We start from the raw sequence: 17,110 nt of genomic DNA, 5'->3' as shown, positions 1-17,110 counted from the left end.
ACCCCGGTGTCTCTGTACCATGCCATAGAAGCCATGAGCTATGTGGGCATCATCTCCCTGCCAAAGATGGAGGTACCTACTCTGAAGAAAAGGCCTTTTCAGCAGGCCTTTCCTATCCTAGCACAGTGAAATGGTTGTAAGTGCAGGTGAACTTTGTTACCTACCCCCATGAGAGAGATAAGCCAGAGGTCTAGCGTTAGTCTGGTACCTTCCCGGACAGGTCAGCTGTACAGCTAGCCAGCAACCGGGACAGTGCTAATGTCTTGCCAAATGTGGCAGACTGTTTCTTACCTTCCTCCTTCCCTTAGTTTATGCTTAGCCAATAACTATTGCAGTTAATGCTTATTCATGTCAGAATACCCTCACTGATCCAGCAGATTGCTGTTCTCCACTGACAAGCAGTAAGTCCAACGGTGAACTGTTCCGGGAGGGCTAGGACGATGTTCCAGGGCTGGCTGGGACTGTCTGTACTATGTTGAAATGCTCATGGAAAGTTCTGTCGGCTGCTCTCAGAGCATTAGGATTGCTTGAAGGATGTGATAATTTGGCTGTTCAGCTGGGCAGTTTTTTCTATGCTCTCAGTTATCTGGGTGAGTGGTTCCTATTCCAGCTACTGTGCCTTGCAAACACGAGTCGTGCAGTCCTGCAATTTTTTTTCTTGCAGGAAGTCCTGCTTGGTCATGGTATGATTTGAGCCTGATCTGCAGATAGCTGGGACTAAATTATTTTCTTTTTCCATGTAGACTATTTGAGTATGTAAAAAGGTCATCAGCAATTCATGGAAAGGCTCAGAGAGGAATAGAGGAGTTTAAAGTCGTAGGTCAAGAAGGAAAAGTATATACTTCGTAAACAAGGATGGAAAACATGACGATGTAGAAGAAGGTGCGAACCAAAGCCCTTCTCTGGAAATATCATTTTGGGGAAACCCTTGATAAGGCTGCAGATACAGTTCACCTCCTCTGTGCTTAAACCACTGGGAATGTTGTGCTGGAGAGGTCCAGAAAGGAATTCCTGAATTAATCTAAGATGGAGATAGCAAAGTCCAAACACAGCCCTGAGTATACAGATCGGTGGTCTCGCATGTCGCCTCTGAATCTCTTTGAACTCATTCATTGCACAGAAATTGAAGCAGTGTAGAGAAACAGAAAGAGGTAATTGGAAAAGGTCAATAAACAATCTACCTGGTGCCCCATTGCCACAAACTCCTCTTCCATGTCAGCAATTTTATTGCCTGTTTTTAAAAACCTCCACTGAAAGGAACTTTGCAGCTGCCCTGGATATCCTAATTCAGTGCTTCTAACCTTTACAATTACACATTTTCCATAATCACCAACGTATTTATCTTTGCTTCAGATCATGTGATTTCACATCATCCTTCACCCAGCTATTGCTGTGAACATTTATGTCAGTCCTTTACCAAGTGACAGACTCCTTACCTGAGTCTTCTATCTGAACCGAACAACCTTCAACCTGTTCACAAGGTCATACTCTGCTCATGTCTTAGCATTCATGGCTTTCCTTTGGATGCTCTCCAATGCAGCAACAACAGCACTCTAGCCAAGGCATCAACGGCATCAAGTAGAGTACTTTTGTTACCTTCCAGGTCTTAAATTAAAAATACTTGTTAATAAACTTCAGAATGAGATTACCCTTATTTTCAACAACGTCATGCTGAGTGGAGTTAGGTAGTAATTTGCTAGGACTCCCTCCAGATTCTTTTCTGCAAGCCTGAGGTGGGCAAAACTACATAAAGTCACGTGAGACATATAATAAATGAAGCCCCAGGCATTGCCAGATTCACCCCAAAACCTTTTGCCTCAAAGTAATCTGCCTATTAATTCCAATATGCTTGGGATTCACTCTGTCCTTCCATTTCTAAAACACATCTCTCTAAGAGGCTGACCATGCAAAATTCAGACTCAAAAATAATAGTAATGGCAAATGGTCTAAGAACCTGCAGTGTTGCATCCAGCTTCTGAGAGGTTTTGCCATCTATTTCTGAGTTTGGGCTACAAGAGGCAATGGGATTTGATTACACAAATTGCTGAGGTTAGATTCTAGAGATGAGACTGAAGAGTTAACAGCCAGGACTGGAATGAAGATGGGCGAGCCAAGAGGGCTGTATCTTGTTAACTTCATTTCCAAGTTGTTTCCACATTTACTTTTGCTTTGAACAGCATCTCTCAGGTTGCACCTTTGTGGGAACATTACCCCGGTCTATTGTGTTCGTGCCAGATGAAATGTGTTCTCATGCTTTTGTAACGGCACATTTCCAGTGAATTACAGGATCAGCGTAGCTCTGCCTTGTTTTGGATGAGCGCTCCTCGTTCAGAGAAGATATCCTCTAACACACCTTTTGGTTGCTTTCCTGAGCCTGTGATGGCTCTCTAAGGGCAGTCTCAGATGTTTAAACTGAAAGTGTTCTGGGGTTGAAACTTTAAAATCCAGGAAGTTCACAGTTTCTGGTGACGTGACAGTACTTGATGAATGTATACAGGAAAAAACAGCAGGGTGATCAGGACATCCCCCTGTGCTCACATACCAAGTTGATTACATACCTAATGCTCTGACATTGCGCAATTTTCACATTCTCCTGCAAAGTGAACCAAGATCTCTCATACCTGAAGCTATAGTTTGATGAGCAGAAACCCTCTTTTAAGGAATCCTTTCCCCTTGGTGACATTCTTTCCCATTCTCGCACCCCAAGGTGCTGTTGGTTAAAATTGTTGAAACCCACAGCAACAAAAAAAAAAAAAAAAAGGAGGGGAGGAGGGTTTAAATCAGATTGGTTTTCGAGTCGAGGACTGGCAACGTGAAAGGTGTGGATCCACCACAGCTAACTCGGTCTAAACCAAGCCAGCCGACCTCTTCACCTCATCGTCTGCGCTGGCACTGCTGCTTATTTAAACTTACAAGGAGACAGCCAAGGGAGCAACACTGGGTGAAAACGACACAGCTGCTTCTGTAGGGATGGACCATGGACTCATGCTGAACTGCTTGCCAGGGCAGAATGGAAGAGGTCCTCCTTCTCCTCACCCTCCTGCTCTTACTGCCCACCTCTATTCCTTCCTCTTCCCTGCTTGGGGTCACATATCTGCTCCTCTTCTTGCTCTGGCCCTGGCCCTCACTGGGCTCTTCTCTGAGCTGATTAAACTCGCTTAGATGAAAGCAAGCTAGACGCCTTGTGGCTGGTTTAGTTTTCTGCAGGGACAGTGAGATAAATCGGCTCAGAGAGGGATCTGGAAGGCACCAGCACAAGGCCAGCCATAAAACCTACCTGCAGAGAGAGAGGTAGTTGCATTTAGTGCTGTAGATGTAGCCTCGGTTTTCCGCTTGTTCAGATTCCTGAACCAGCTTGAGTGGGCAATAAACCAGACCGATGCCACTGCAAGAGTGGGGACAAGCTGTAAGGGCAACGAGGACACCAGTCATGCCAATTTACCACCTTAAAACTGCTGCAGAATGGCAGGCTGAGGTCTGACTCACCACATTGTGGGGAGCAGCAGGTGACCAGGTTTGCAGAAAAGGGAATAGGAATAGGCTGCATTGCTGCCAAGGACAATGCACCCTCAAGCTGGCTCATTGAAGAGAAGTTTACAGTCACATACCATGATATCCTTAACGTCCTTAGTAAATGCTGGCACCTGCAAAGGCTGCAGGGCAAACTTTCCTCAACAGACATTTTGCTTTTTATGACTCAGACCCAGCAAGAAGCAGAATGCTGTGGCATGTTTTAGGGTTGTTAGAAATGGAGCAACTCACCACAGACAGTTGGTAGAGGATTGAAGACCTGGTCCAAGCTCACTGTGACACAAAAATGACCACTGCTACTCTAGACAGATAACACCAAGAGCAACTCAAATTATGCTCAATGCTGCCATGACAGCCATCCCTCCTGTTCCCCTGAAACAGCCAATGTCAGTTGGCAACACGGCCCTATTGTAGCTGCTGGACCAGCCCTGATGTCACAACCCCTTAATTTGGGAACTAGTGTAGAAGTGGGAACGGCATGTCACCTTATCAGGCACCTTACTGACTTTTTTGCTTCTGTTTTCCTTCTGCGGTGTGAAAATGAGTGGCATTTACAGCTTGACTCAGTTGTCTACCTTGGAGACATGTGCCCTTTTGGGATGCCCTGGTGTGTCCCACCTGGCCTTCAGCTGCTGCACGGTGGCTCTGGAGATCCTGGGGCACATCTGCCTACCCCATGGGGCTATCGCCCCCCATGGACTTCTTATGAGAAGTCAGGATCTCCACAGGGGCTGTTTCCAGTTTCTGGGGGAACAGGAGCTCTTTCCATAGACCTATCTCTTGAATTAATCACTGTTTAAAAAATAATCCCCCACAACATGAGTTTAATCCCAGGCTTTTCCACAGACATTGCACAAGCTCAGTGAGTCACTGCCTCACACACACTGCTGTGGAAACAAATTCCATTGATGAACCAGTTGTGATCAAACACTGTAGGGACAAGGGCCCCATTGTTATTGGGACAGATGTCCCCTATTTGTGCAGTGAATTCCTGGTTCCAGATTTTGTTCAAGGTAGAAACATACATAACACATCAGAGTTTCCCCTGGTTTCTGGGAATTTCCTGCTTTTCCCCACCTTCCACAGGTCTGCATCTCTGTGTAGCTTCTCCAAGGGCACCAACGTGTGTCCCGAATGTGTGCTGGGTCCAGCCCACAGCGAGCATGCTGCCAGCTCGGGTAGGAAAACTTTAGGGTTGTCGTCCCTTGTTGTTTAAGTCAAAGCCCATTAACATTTTGCCATAGCTACGGAACATGATTTCACTCTTTGAGTCTTCAACACCCTCTTTTGTTAGAACAAAGCAGGTGAATAACAGCAGCGGAACAAGTTAGTCCACTTGATAAAATAATCTGCAGATAAGACGCTGAAGGGCTTTGATCAGTGCAGGGGGAAATAATGAGTACTACCTGACGAATGGTATCAGGAAATATCTCCTCTTGAAATGCTTGTTCTCCTCTTGAAATGCTTGTGGGTTTTCGGCAGTGGCATCTCTGGTCAGACTCACACTTGAAAATTGAGTCTAGACTCCAGACGCAATTTGTTTTCTGGGCAGTAACGACATGTTCAACTAATTATACAAGTTCCTGTGTCTTGGCTTCCCTTTGAGAGAAATCAAAGCAGCCTGGGCTGTAATAGAAAGCAGAGGATGTTTAAGATGGATCTAAATTGAAGATCTTCTATTTGAATCACCTGAGAAGGTAAGCCATATTATATCTCTAGGTGTCTTCTTTATTTTCTAAAACATATGGGATAGTAACTATTGTGCTGGGTGGATTTGCAAGAGAAGGTGTAATTATTTTGCAACATTTATGAAAAAGAGAAACTTACAGAAAAAGTAAAAAGGAGGTCATGTAGGTCACCCATGTCCTGGGTTAAAGTGAGACCTTGCTATTTACCTCTAGGAATCTTCTGCACTTTAGAGTTAACTTTAAACATTTTTCAGCTTGAATGTTGTGGAGAAAAGGAGATCTGGTAGCAAACTTGGGCTTCTTTAGCTCTTTGGGGATTTATAAGTCAAAGATACTTCTTGCCTCCCAGGAGACAGTGTGTATGAGAAATGATGAATGTGTCCACATAGCTTCGGTTTTACCAACAGAAGGTACATAGATAAAGGAGAAATTGCTTGTTGAAAAATTTACAGCAATTATTTTTTCAATGACACGTTAAATGAACAAGGGGAACCGACACATTACTTGAGGAGGACATTAATACTTTCCCCATTTGCAATCTGATATTTGTTTGTTAGTATTCTGGCTTTCTAGATACTGGTTTGTGATTTTTGGACTAGCCATCAAAGCCTGAGTAGCAGCACGGTTCTCATTTGCATGAGTTGTCCTCTGTATGGTTTCTTATGTATACAATTAACAGGGCATTTGGTCTCAGCTACATGGCTGCACAAAGGATGTATTTGAAAATAAAGGCTGATCCACAACATTTGAATATGAATGCAAGTTTGTGAACAGTGCAAATGATACATGCAAAACTGTAGCAGATGCTGTTTAACCTCATCATAAACTTTGCTTAATGGCCTATTTTCCTTTCTATTATCTGTTTTATCAACCCATTACCATTGAAATACAAGGTCTTTGTACAGAATAAGCTATTGTACCATATGCTGTGAACATATGCTACATATACAGAACTATCAGAAATCTTTGTTTTGTTAGTGTTTCTATTATTAGGTCATGTCACTATCTCAAGGACTTGTGTCACAGCTTATAACTTGGCAATGTTTCCCTCTTGATCCATTTTGATCCATCTTGGTCTTGGGATCAGCCAGATCCATGGAACTCTTGAGGTTGTCACAAATGGGTGATGTCTTCAAAATAGCAAAATAGTCCCTTTTATAGAATGCTGGATGTACTGATGGACATGCCCAGGAAACTGAAGAGACACTTCCTTTTCCCTACCTTTTTTTTTTTTTTCCCAATTCTTCCAGCCATCTGTCCATTGGATAAAAAAAGCCTGTAACAGTCTTTTTTTTTAAATGGATTTTGGGGTGGGGTGGGAAGATATTCTGAATCAGTGAGATGTCTTGCTTTCTGGTTATTCCTATATAGGAGCATAAGAGCAGCCATACTGGGTCAGCTCAAATGTCTAGATAGCACAGTTTTCTGGTTTGTTTTTTTCCCTCTGTTGCTAGAGGGATATCTTAAAATTAATTTTCTTTTTCTAATTGCTCCTCAAAGTTCAGTTGACATTTCCTCAGTCCCCATTTCTGAGTGGTAATAGTCAGTTCAGAGTCCGTCACAGAATACATAATGTCGGGATCATTTCCTTCTACCTTACACTTATCAGTGCTGAATTTCATGACCCAGTCACTCAGTATCCTGAGATCTCTATGCAGATCTTCACAGGCAGACTTTGTTTTTGTTGGTCTCAATCATTTAAAGTTTTCCACAGTGTTGTATCACTAATCACTGCCTTTTCCACATCACTTGAGAACAGAGGGTAAGACACACCTTCCTGTGGAGCTCTGGTGATGACATCTCTCTATTGAAAAAGCAAGTAATTTCTTTCTACTTTTGTCTCCTATCTTTTAACCAGGTCAGTATCCAAGTGAAGTCTCACTGCAGATGAATCTAAGAACCACCTTTGGTGAGAAACCCTGACAAATGCCTGCTGGAAACCCACGTCAGTGACGTCGAGTGCATTGCTTGGCTATAAGCTCATTGTTGTCCTCTATCCATTCACAAGGTGAGGCCACAGATCGTGCTCATATTATAGTTTTCTGTCATGGGTTTTTCTGAGCAGGAAAGTCACAGTGAAGAGCACCAGCTCTGACGTGCAGTGTGGTGGCAATAGGCAGCCATTGCCAATGTTCATTATCGTCTCAGGAGGTGCTGATTTTTCTGCTTTCACCTGGTGATTCACAGCCTTTCAAAGCCTGAGTTTGTACGAACAGCCTTTTCAATACAAAAAGACCGTAATTTTACAAAAGCTCATGATTTTAATCAGGCTGATGTTATCCACTCAGGTACAGTTCAGTACTATTCTTAAGAGTCTTTTCTCAGTGCTTTCCTTTCTTAAAATGATTTTCACAATCTGCTCGGGTTCTGCCTTTTCCTGTAGCTCTCTACTAGCTGTTCATTCTGGAGCTAGGGAAGTGCTTTGTTAGGAGAAATCAGAAAGTGCATATTCATAGCAAAATACATACTTTTACGTATCCTTCAGCTCCCTTTCTCTATTCCTACTGGTTGCATAAATGTGTCAGCACCTATTATAAGGGTCCATGCATGTTTTGCCTCTCCCTTTATGTTTCATCATCCAATCTACTGCATGAGTAAATTAGCTTAGGTATTAATGAGCTGGAAAAAGTTGTTTTTTCTGGGTTTTGGTTTCAGGCACCACATGATATTCTGGTGTGTCAGTATTCTTGGGTTCTAGGTTATTTACTTGTTAACTTCAGTGCAATTAATGGAGATGTACACTAAAAACTCAAAATTACACAGATTTTTTCCAGGAGATATCACTCTTCATTGTTTTCCTTGTTAGCCAAGGGGTAACAAACCTACAGAAATCTCTAGCTGAGCCCATGATGTTACTACAGCCCTCTCCAGAGTGGGACATGGCCAGCAGCAGAGCTCTCCCTGCTGCAACGGGACAGGCCTTCACTTACAGCAACATTTCTAACTATTCCCTTATGTTCTGGCTGTGCTGTTGCCAAGTACCACTGTGAGGAATATTTGAAGATCCAAAGTCAACTTTTCTCATGACAGATGAATTTCGAGCACCTCATTTGTCCCTGTTAGGAATCTGCTTAGGACTCTGCTTTCTCCAAGCGACTTCTTTCTCCCTCTGTTTTGAGTAGGTACAGCCGACATGAATAAAAGGAGATATGAGGTAAACAGTCTGGTAGCAGTGGCAGAGTAATAATTATAGACCTTGTTCCGTACTCTGTCTTGGATGGAATGAAGAGGCAGAGTGTGTTGAAGAAGTCTGAACTTACTGTTTTTGCAGAGTGTGCTGGTATTTCCTACTGTGTGAGTCAGCTGAAAATCCCCTGATCCTTTTGCTTCATTTTCCTCTCAGGCTGTACAGCAAAGTCACTGGACAAAATGCCGTCCCTGATTACTGCAGGTCTCCACTGCCTATTTCTACTGGTCACAGCATGTTGCCAGACATCAAAGGACTCAAACTTTGCTACATTCATCCAACATGTAGTGAGTATCCTTTCCCAGCCCCATCGGTTTTCATTTGATCTCTGCTTGTAGCACCTCTCCTTAGAGGAAGTCAGTGTAAGACCAGGTGGGGAAACTGAACCCAGAGTCTCCCCGGTGTGTAAAAGAGGTGGAGGAATCCAGGAACTGGGCTCTTCTTGCTTCCCGGTCTTAAAGCCTCTCCAGAAGGAACTGAGCAAAACTTCTGGTTTCTCACTTATGTTAGTCTTCAAGGGATTTAAATTGCTGTCCCTGGAGCTAAGCGTAGGTAACAGTTATGTGGGCACTGTTCCTGGATGGGATACACCCATGCTATGAGAGAGAGAATCCAAATAAGTCAACAAAACCAGCTCAGGCACGGAGGTGCTTACAGGTAGGTGACAGGAGTCTCACCACTGTCTTGACAGTAGGACATGAGTACACATGACCAAAACGCCACTCCTGAGTCACTTGTGTTTAGGTGTTGCGCTTGGACTCAGACTTTACTTCAGTTTCCCCCTTTTTCAACAATTCTCGCTTACCTCTTTTGCTTCATCAATAGTGCGAACTATGGAAAGCTGTTTTGGGTGCTTCGTCCTGTATATGGGTTTGGTAATAGACAGTTTCTGCACAAATAGTCCCTAACTAGAAACGACAAAAAAGGAACAGAGAAACAAAGGGACTGGCCAAAGAGAAGTTAATATAGTCTGGTAAAGAAAACTAGTCTACAAATCTACCAGCTCTTGGTCTGTCACAATTATTAATAGACCAGAAAATACTTCTTTTGTCTTCTACATTATGAACCCTACCAAGCCAAAACAGATTCTAACGTCTATATTCAGCCCCTAGCACCACAGGGACCTTAGTTCTGATGGACTGACCAGAACACAATGCATTTTTTTGAGCAGGTTGAAAAAGGCAAGGAGAGATGAAGAGGAAAGTGGAACTCCTTAAGCTGTTTCTGCCACCATCCCCTGTCTTGGCAAACCAAGATAGAGCTGGTTCCAGCAGCCCCATCTGCCCTTCAGCAGATGTCTAATAGTGACCAAGTATCTTGTTTACTTTGTTTTTTTCAAACTGTCTCTAGCTCAGCACTTAGGCATTTTCATGAAAAGAGAAACACTTTATTTTTTAGCATCATTAATCCATGGTTGATCCTGCAAATGAGTCATTACTTAATGGTGTGAAATATGGGAAGTATTTAATGACATATTTAATGACCCTGTAGTTGTTTGGGAGAATAATTACAAAGAAAACCACTGAGACCAAACCTGGGGGAAGAAATGGATCACAGCAGGCTTTCTGTAACTTTTGCAGCTAATTTCTAAGGTGAAAGGTAGTACCCCTAGCAGTGCAAAAATGCCAATGCACCTTGGGATCTTCACTGCCAGCACAGCTGCGATATGAAGCCCAGCTCTAATCACAACCAGATGGTTCCTTTATGTAAAGAGATGACTTAAGAGTTGCCAAGCTATTCACCCTTTCTGTAAATAAAGATTTCAGTAGGACTCAAGAAACTGGCAAAGCTGCAAATTTCCTGCCTGCGTCTTTGCTTGTTCTTTAGCCTTTCTTGCTAACTGTGGTGCCAATGTATTTTTAGAGCATGATTAAAAAAAAAAGATGGTCTGCATCTCACTTGGCTGCACGCTGCGTGAACCCAGTCATACTGAAATTGTGCCACCACTGCCCTGGTCAACTGTGTGCTACTGATGGCCCACAAAATAGCTGACCTGACAGCTGAGCCGGAGCCAAGACATTTCAATCCCCTGTCTACTCCTGCTCGGGTTGGCTTTGCTGGAAGCTCAGAGCGAAGAGGAAAGCAAAGGGTAATATGAGTCCACTTTCTGGATTCAAAGGCTGAGTGGCCAGGTCTCCCAAGCAGTTTGCAAGGCTGGCCCAGGACTGAGAGCACTGTGTCAGCCCCATAGCCAATTTGCGGCTCAGACACAGAATTTCTGCTAAAATGAGACAACTGCCTTGCAGAGGTATGCAGAGAGACACCCACGAACTCAATACATTCCTCAGCTGGTGTTTAACATTTCCCTGCCTGGAAGATATAAATATTCTGTTGAAAAAGGAAAAGGAGGGCAAAGATTGGTGGAGAGAAAAAAATTATCTATGCCGGTATTTTCTTCACTAATTCTTTCATGCCAACAACAGCAGCTAAAGCTTCACTTTGTTTCTTCACACAGCTTCATTCTCTTTCCACAGGGTGACAGTGCACTAGGAGAGGAAAGCTTCCAGTCAGAGATGGAAAGGCAGAAGCAAAACAGTACGTACACAAACATATGGTAACAGAGCAGGTTTCTAGTAAGCTAAGGGTGAAATCGCCACTGGGGACAGCATCTCTTGAGGTACTGAACTGCGATCATCAAGGGGGAGGTAGTTGTTGTGGTTTAACTGCAGCTGGCAGCTAAGCACCACACAGCCGTTCGCTCACTCCCCCTTTATCAGAAGGGTAAAAGTGAGAAAACTCGTGGGTTGAGATAAAGACAGTTAATAGGGAAAGCAAAAGCTGCGCACGTAAGCAAAGTAAATTAAGGAATTCATTCACTGTTTCCCATCGGCAGGCAGGTGTTCAGCCATCTCCAGGAAAGCAGGGCTCCATCACGCGTAACAGTTAATTGCGAAGACAAACGCCATCACTCCGAATGTCCCCCTCGCTGCTTCTTCCCCCAACTTTTATTGCTGAGCGTGACAGTATACAGTGTGGATGTCACGATCCAGGTCATATGGTGTGTGACATCATATTGGTCAGTTGGGGTCAGCTGTCCCAGCTGTGTCCCCTTCCAGCTTCTTGTGCCCCCCATCCTACTTGCTGGGGGGACAGAGTGGGAAAAAGAGAAAGTCTTGATGCTGTGTAAGCACTGTTCAGCAATAAATGAAATGTTATGTTATCAACACTGTTTTCAGCACAAATCCAAAACATAGCCCCATACAAACTACTATGAAGAAATTCAACTCCAGTACTGGCCCAAACCAGTACAGTAGTAAAGGCACAAACAAAAGAGGTGGAAATTTTTTTCTGGTCAGAGATTGACATAGATGAGCAGAGCTTCTATGCAAGATGAAATACATGGTGTAGAAAAAAACCCGAGCTTCTTAGCAGGACAGGGTGACAAGGTAATCCTGCATGGCTATGGTTGACAACCCATCCACTTGCTGAGTCGAAGGAGAGAAGGGATGAGACAGCTTTTCTCTGTATATATCATGCCATTTATATCAGCTTCCTATTGCTCTGAGACCAAAGAAATCTGGCTTTTGTCAGACAAGCAGCAGGTAAAACACATACAGAATATCTGCTGAGTAGGAAGCAAGATCTCCTAATCAGAATGCCACACTAAGCTACCATTAAATAGCAACAAAAAGCCCAAATGCCAAAAGGGTAGCCATCAATTTATGATTTACCCTCACACATGTAGTCTCATGCTATTTCTCTTTCAGTGCTTTTTTTTGACCTTCCCCCTCTGGAATACACCATTGACATTGAAGTAAGCCTTATGGATTCATCTTTTCTGGAGCCAATCAAAGACTATTTCAAAAACCTTAATCTTCCAGTTTCAACAAATATTTCAAATGTAGAAATGACAGTTTCAAACATCAACATAACAACAGGTAGGTTGGTTATTTTTTTTTATATTCTGGGTGATGTGGGGTTTTACCAGTATTTGATCTCTCCCAGTTTTACCATCCATCATGCTTAGAAATCAGCAAAACTGAACTCTCTCTGAAAGAGACCTACTGAAAGACCCAACAAGACTGAAGCTCTAGCACACAACGGCATGGTTTGTTATCTGCATCCCACCACTCCTCTTTATATAATGTTGGCATTAGGAATAGCCCTGAATGCTTTTCTTTTCCTAAGGAAGGGACAAAGCCAGAGGAAGCCTGAGCCAAAGGATTTTGCTCCAGTTTGACTAACAAGCAGTCTGAGTACTTTCAAGTTTCAGGAAGCTGTGACTGCGGTTATCAGACTGTTTACTTCCCTCCACTTGCATTTGGAACGTAAATCGCTGTCAGAGGCGGTACTCTGACCCTGACGGAGACAGGCTGCGTGAGACGCAGTCTTTTCCTGATATAACTCACTAAACGTATTCTTACAGGGGAAGACAGGTTTTATTACATGAGTTGTGGTTGTGCAACATCACATCCAAGTAACTAATGCAGCAGAGGATATATAAACACACCAAGCATTTACAACAGTAGAGGTGGAGATTTGGTACCTTCTTATTGCAGACCCATAAAGCAGTGAAAGGAAGCGTTCATCGGTTCTCAAAACAACATGCAAATGGATCTTTCAAAGGCCTTCAGGGTCACATGCGATGTGCGAAAATCACTTTGTTAATACCTTACCTTGCCAATGGTATATTAAGAGCAGAAAAACTTACAGTGAAGTGTTTTGGTTTGTTTTTTTTATTAGAGGGAATATTTGTCTTTAAAGCACTTTGTGATAATGTCACCTTCTTTCATGCAACATCTGTCAGGATACAGTCAGAACGACACAGCATCTCACTAGCCACCAGGACTTTGAATGACTATTACATGCTCTTACAATCTTTAAAAGCCTATACATTTGCTTTCAGCCCAGGCGATATAGAAATATCCAATCTGAAAACTATTATAGGACCCTGGCCAAAATACCAGACAAATTTTTAGGATCAGGCTTCACATCTCCATTCAATTACTTAATAGTAATTGATCAGACTTGCCCATGTACCAGTCTGGTTCCCATTTCTGGTTAGTCATTTATAATTAGTATAGTAAGATTTGCAAGGCGTCAGATCATCATATTTGCATCATTCAAGTGAACTCATAAGAAGAGAAAGATTTAGTTGAGATCACTGGCATAAAGATACAGCAGGGTAAATACATGTCATGCGATACATTATGTCCCGTTTACCATTCTCATAGTATTTCTCTGTCTGTCTGACACTAGTCTGTCTGCCCGGTGGTGAGAACAATAGCTGTTGTTCTTGTGAAAAGGGATATGCCTGGCCAAGTGCGGTGTGCAGTGACTTGATAACCTGCCCTTCTGTCAGCCCAGCACCTGACCTGCCCTGTGGCTACATGAAGGAAATGCCTTTCTACGGGCCTTACTGTGAGCCTCAGACTGAAGGTAAGGAGAAACAGGGCTGCACTTCATCATTGTACAAGTCATATACTGGTTAGAAGATGGAATAGTGTTCAAGGTGCGATAAAGCAGCACGTCAGGACTGAGCTGGCTATCATGTAGCCTATGAATGTAGAAAGTCTGTAGAGATGGTCTAGAGCTCTTCTCTTTGTGATGTGGGTCCACCTTGACCCAAGTACTTGCAGATATTTAGTGCCATATTGGAGCTCCAGCTCCCCGAATCACTGACATGTTTCTTTGGGACTTTCAGCTTCTGCTAAGCAAAGAAAGTTTCATCTCATCATATTTGTAACAGAGGAACTTACAAATGTGACCAAAGTGAGCCATAGTGCTCAAGAGAAGAGAAGGAACAAAAAACCCCAGCATGTATCTTTGGTTTTATTTCATGACTCTCATGACTTTTCATGCCCATGAATTTTTAGGAACCTAACTGATGACTGGACACTTAGGCTTGGCAGCACTGGCTGGAGCACTACCTGTTGTCTCTGCAATCCGAGACAAACCCCCAGGAGGCTCTGCCTCTGATTTGAGATGGAGCAGCATGCAGAGATACCCAGAGGCAGCCCTAGAGCTGGAAGCAGTCCAGTGCTGTCAGCATGTTCGTTCTAATCAACTCTGCTTAGAGGCAACGTTTTTATCACAGGGCAGCCCCATATCAATACTGCTATACTATTTTCAATACTAGAGCTAGTATCTCTTCCATGTGGAAGTCCCACACCCCTTACAAGTCCAGGCCACTGGGTACAATGCTCCTCCACCGCGCGGTGTCCTTAAATGGACCCAGTATCTCTCTAAGCATTTTATGTTCTTTTGTGCCCATTTATGGGCCATCACCCAGAATATTACCTCCCAAAGTCATTGCGGATATTTCCATTCATTTCAGTGAAACATAGGTGGAGATTCATCCTGTGTAACTTTCACTATGTAAAAGTTAAGTATCTGACCAAAGTTATTCATCCAAACTATAACTGGAGTAGTGTAGTAATTCAACCATTGTAGTAAAGCTGTCTATCACCTTCTAAATGCATCACCTTTTGAAGGTGTCTACAGCTTTGCATCAACTGGAGAGGAAGTCTAGATATCTAACAGATGCCAAGCATCTAAATTAGATATATAAAATTAGGAGAATCCCAACTTTCCTATTATACAGATGAATCTTGGCAAGTTGTAAGATTTTGATTTAGGATTAGGATGGCTTCACCAAGGGCAACTTGTGCCTGACTAATCTAGTGGTCTTATAGGATGGCGTGACTGCATCAGTGGACAAGGGAAGAGCTACAGATGTCATCTACCTAGACTTCTGTAAGGCCTTTGATACGAGCCCCCACAACATTCTTGCTGCTAAACTGGCGAGATATGTGTTTGACAGATGGACTGTTAAATGGATAAAGAACTGGTTGGATGGCCACATCCACAGAGTTATAGTCAATGGCTCAACATCCAAGTGGAAGCCAGTAAGAAGTGATGTCCTCAAGGATCTGTACTATTTAATACCTTCATCAATGACATAGACAGTGGGTTGAGTGCTCCCTCAGTAAGTTTGCAGATGACACCAAGCTGAGTGGTGCACTTGATTCACTAGAGGGAAGGGATGTCATCCAGAGGGACCTGGACTGCTCAAGGAGTGGGCCTGTGCGAACCTCATGAAGTTCAACAAGGCCAAGTGCAAGGTCCTGCACCTGAGTCAGGGCAATCCCCAGTATCAATACAGACCTGGGGGGGTGAAGGGATTGGGAGCAGCCCTGTGGAGAAGGACTTGGAGATACTAGTGGATGAAAAATGGACATGAGCTGGCAATGTGCACTTGCAGTTCAGAAAGCCAACCATATCCTGGGCTGCATAACAAGAAACGTGGCCAGCAGGTTGAGAGAGGTGATTCTGTCCCTATACTCCACTCTCGTGAGACCCCATCTGGAGTATTGTGTCCAGCTCTGGGGTCCCCAGCACAAGACAGACATGGACCTGCTTGAGTGAGTCCTGAGGAGGGCCACGAGAATGATCAGAAGGCTGGAACACCTCTCCTATGAGGAAAGGCTGAGAGAGTTCGGGTTGTTCAGCCTGGAGAAGAGAAGGCTCTGGAGAAACCTTTTTGCGGCTTTTCAATTCTTAAAGGGGGCTTATAAGAAAGACAGAGAAAGACTTTTTTACCACAGCCTGTAGTGGCAGGACAAGAGCCAACCGTTTTTAAAGTGAAGGAGGGTAGATTTAGATTGAACATAAGGAAAAAATTCTTTACCAATAGGGTGGTGAGACACCCAGGTTGCCCAGAGAAGTTGTGGGTGTCCCATCACTGGAGGTGTTCAAGGTCAGGTTGGAAGTCCCTGCCCATGGCAGGGGGGTTGTACTGGATGATCTTTAAAGGTCCCTTCCAACCCAAACCATTATATGATTCTAAGATTCTATGATTAAGTTAGAAGAAAAAGCTAAGAAATAATTTTGTAAGCATTGCTTTTGATTATTTTTACATTTATTTTTATATTTTCCTTACAGACTCATGTGGTATGGGAGAGCCCATTGTAATGAATATGTCAGTCAGACTCGACACAGACTTTCCAGAGGATCTTAGGAATTCTTCTTCTGAATTATACAAAAAATACAAAGCTGACCTTGAAAAAGCGGTAATGACTTTAGTTTTCCATCTCTGAAGGTCGAAAGCCCTCTAAGAAATAGAGGGAAAGTGTCTGGGAGATAGGGTGCACTCTCACTGTCTCTGTGGGGAGCTGTGAAGTATGCAGCAGTGGTAGCTACGAAGTGGGCCAAAGCTGACCTCCATTGAAAGACAATGACAATATTCCCATTCATTTTAATATGCTGGCCAACAGGGAAGTATTTAGGAATCTTTTGCATCAAAAGCATGAAAAAAAAATCATATCATTGGTTCCAGCTTAAATCCACATGAGCACATGTAGAATGAAACCATCAACATAGGTTTATCCCATTTCAGTGGGGAGAGCACCAGGCCTGTTCTATCAGATGTGCTACAGGCCCTTACTTACATCAGTGTTCAATGGAGAGTTTCCTATTTTAAGCACGCTAGAGTAATATACAGAGATCTTATGTCACGTATTATGTCTTTGTTTACAGTTTAATGCTAGCTACAGATGTTTACCAGGCTTTGTATCAGCAACAGTAACTGGTTTCAGGTAAGTAAGTAATTTCATTTTTTCCTGGAAGACATAAATCTTTCTGTCCAGTCTCAGGGAGACACCGGTCAGCAAAGACTACATTCACTTCGGCTAGAACCCATGCCCAGTATATACATACTGAATATGTATATACTGTATATACAGTATAGCTGCAAAGGAAAGCC

The 17,110-nt window shown here is 43.3% G+C and overlaps 1 protein-coding gene across 1 annotated transcript in view; it reads left to right on the top strand.

Moving 5' to 3' along the window:
- ADGRF5 (adhesion G protein-coupled receptor F5) overlaps positions 1 to 17,110 on the top strand; it is a 48,570-nt gene that overhangs the window by 10,528 nt on the left and 20,932 nt on the right. Inside the window, exons 2-8 of the mRNA XM_075144928.1 lie at positions 7,078 to 7,227; positions 8,563 to 8,693; positions 10,881 to 10,941; positions 12,114 to 12,284; positions 13,606 to 13,785; positions 16,291 to 16,418; positions 16,885 to 16,943. Of these exons, the coding sequence (XP_075001029.1) occupies positions 8,589 to 8,693; positions 10,881 to 10,941; positions 12,114 to 12,284; positions 13,606 to 13,785; positions 16,291 to 16,418; positions 16,885 to 16,943 (704 nt within the window). The 5' untranslated portion in view covers positions 7,078 to 7,227; positions 8,563 to 8,588. The remainder of the gene's footprint in view (positions 1 to 7,077; positions 7,228 to 8,562; positions 8,694 to 10,880; positions 10,942 to 12,113; positions 12,285 to 13,605; positions 13,786 to 16,290; positions 16,419 to 16,884; positions 16,944 to 17,110) is intronic.

Source organism: Calonectris borealis, chromosome 3 (assembly GCF_964195595.1).
Source record: "Calonectris borealis chromosome 3, bCalBor7.hap1.2, whole genome shotgun sequence".
NCBI lineage: Eukaryota > Metazoa > Chordata > Aves > Procellariiformes > Procellariidae > Calonectris > Calonectris borealis.
The sequence above is the reverse complement of the archived record's forward strand: the minus strand, read 5'-3'. Positions and strand labels throughout refer to the sequence as shown.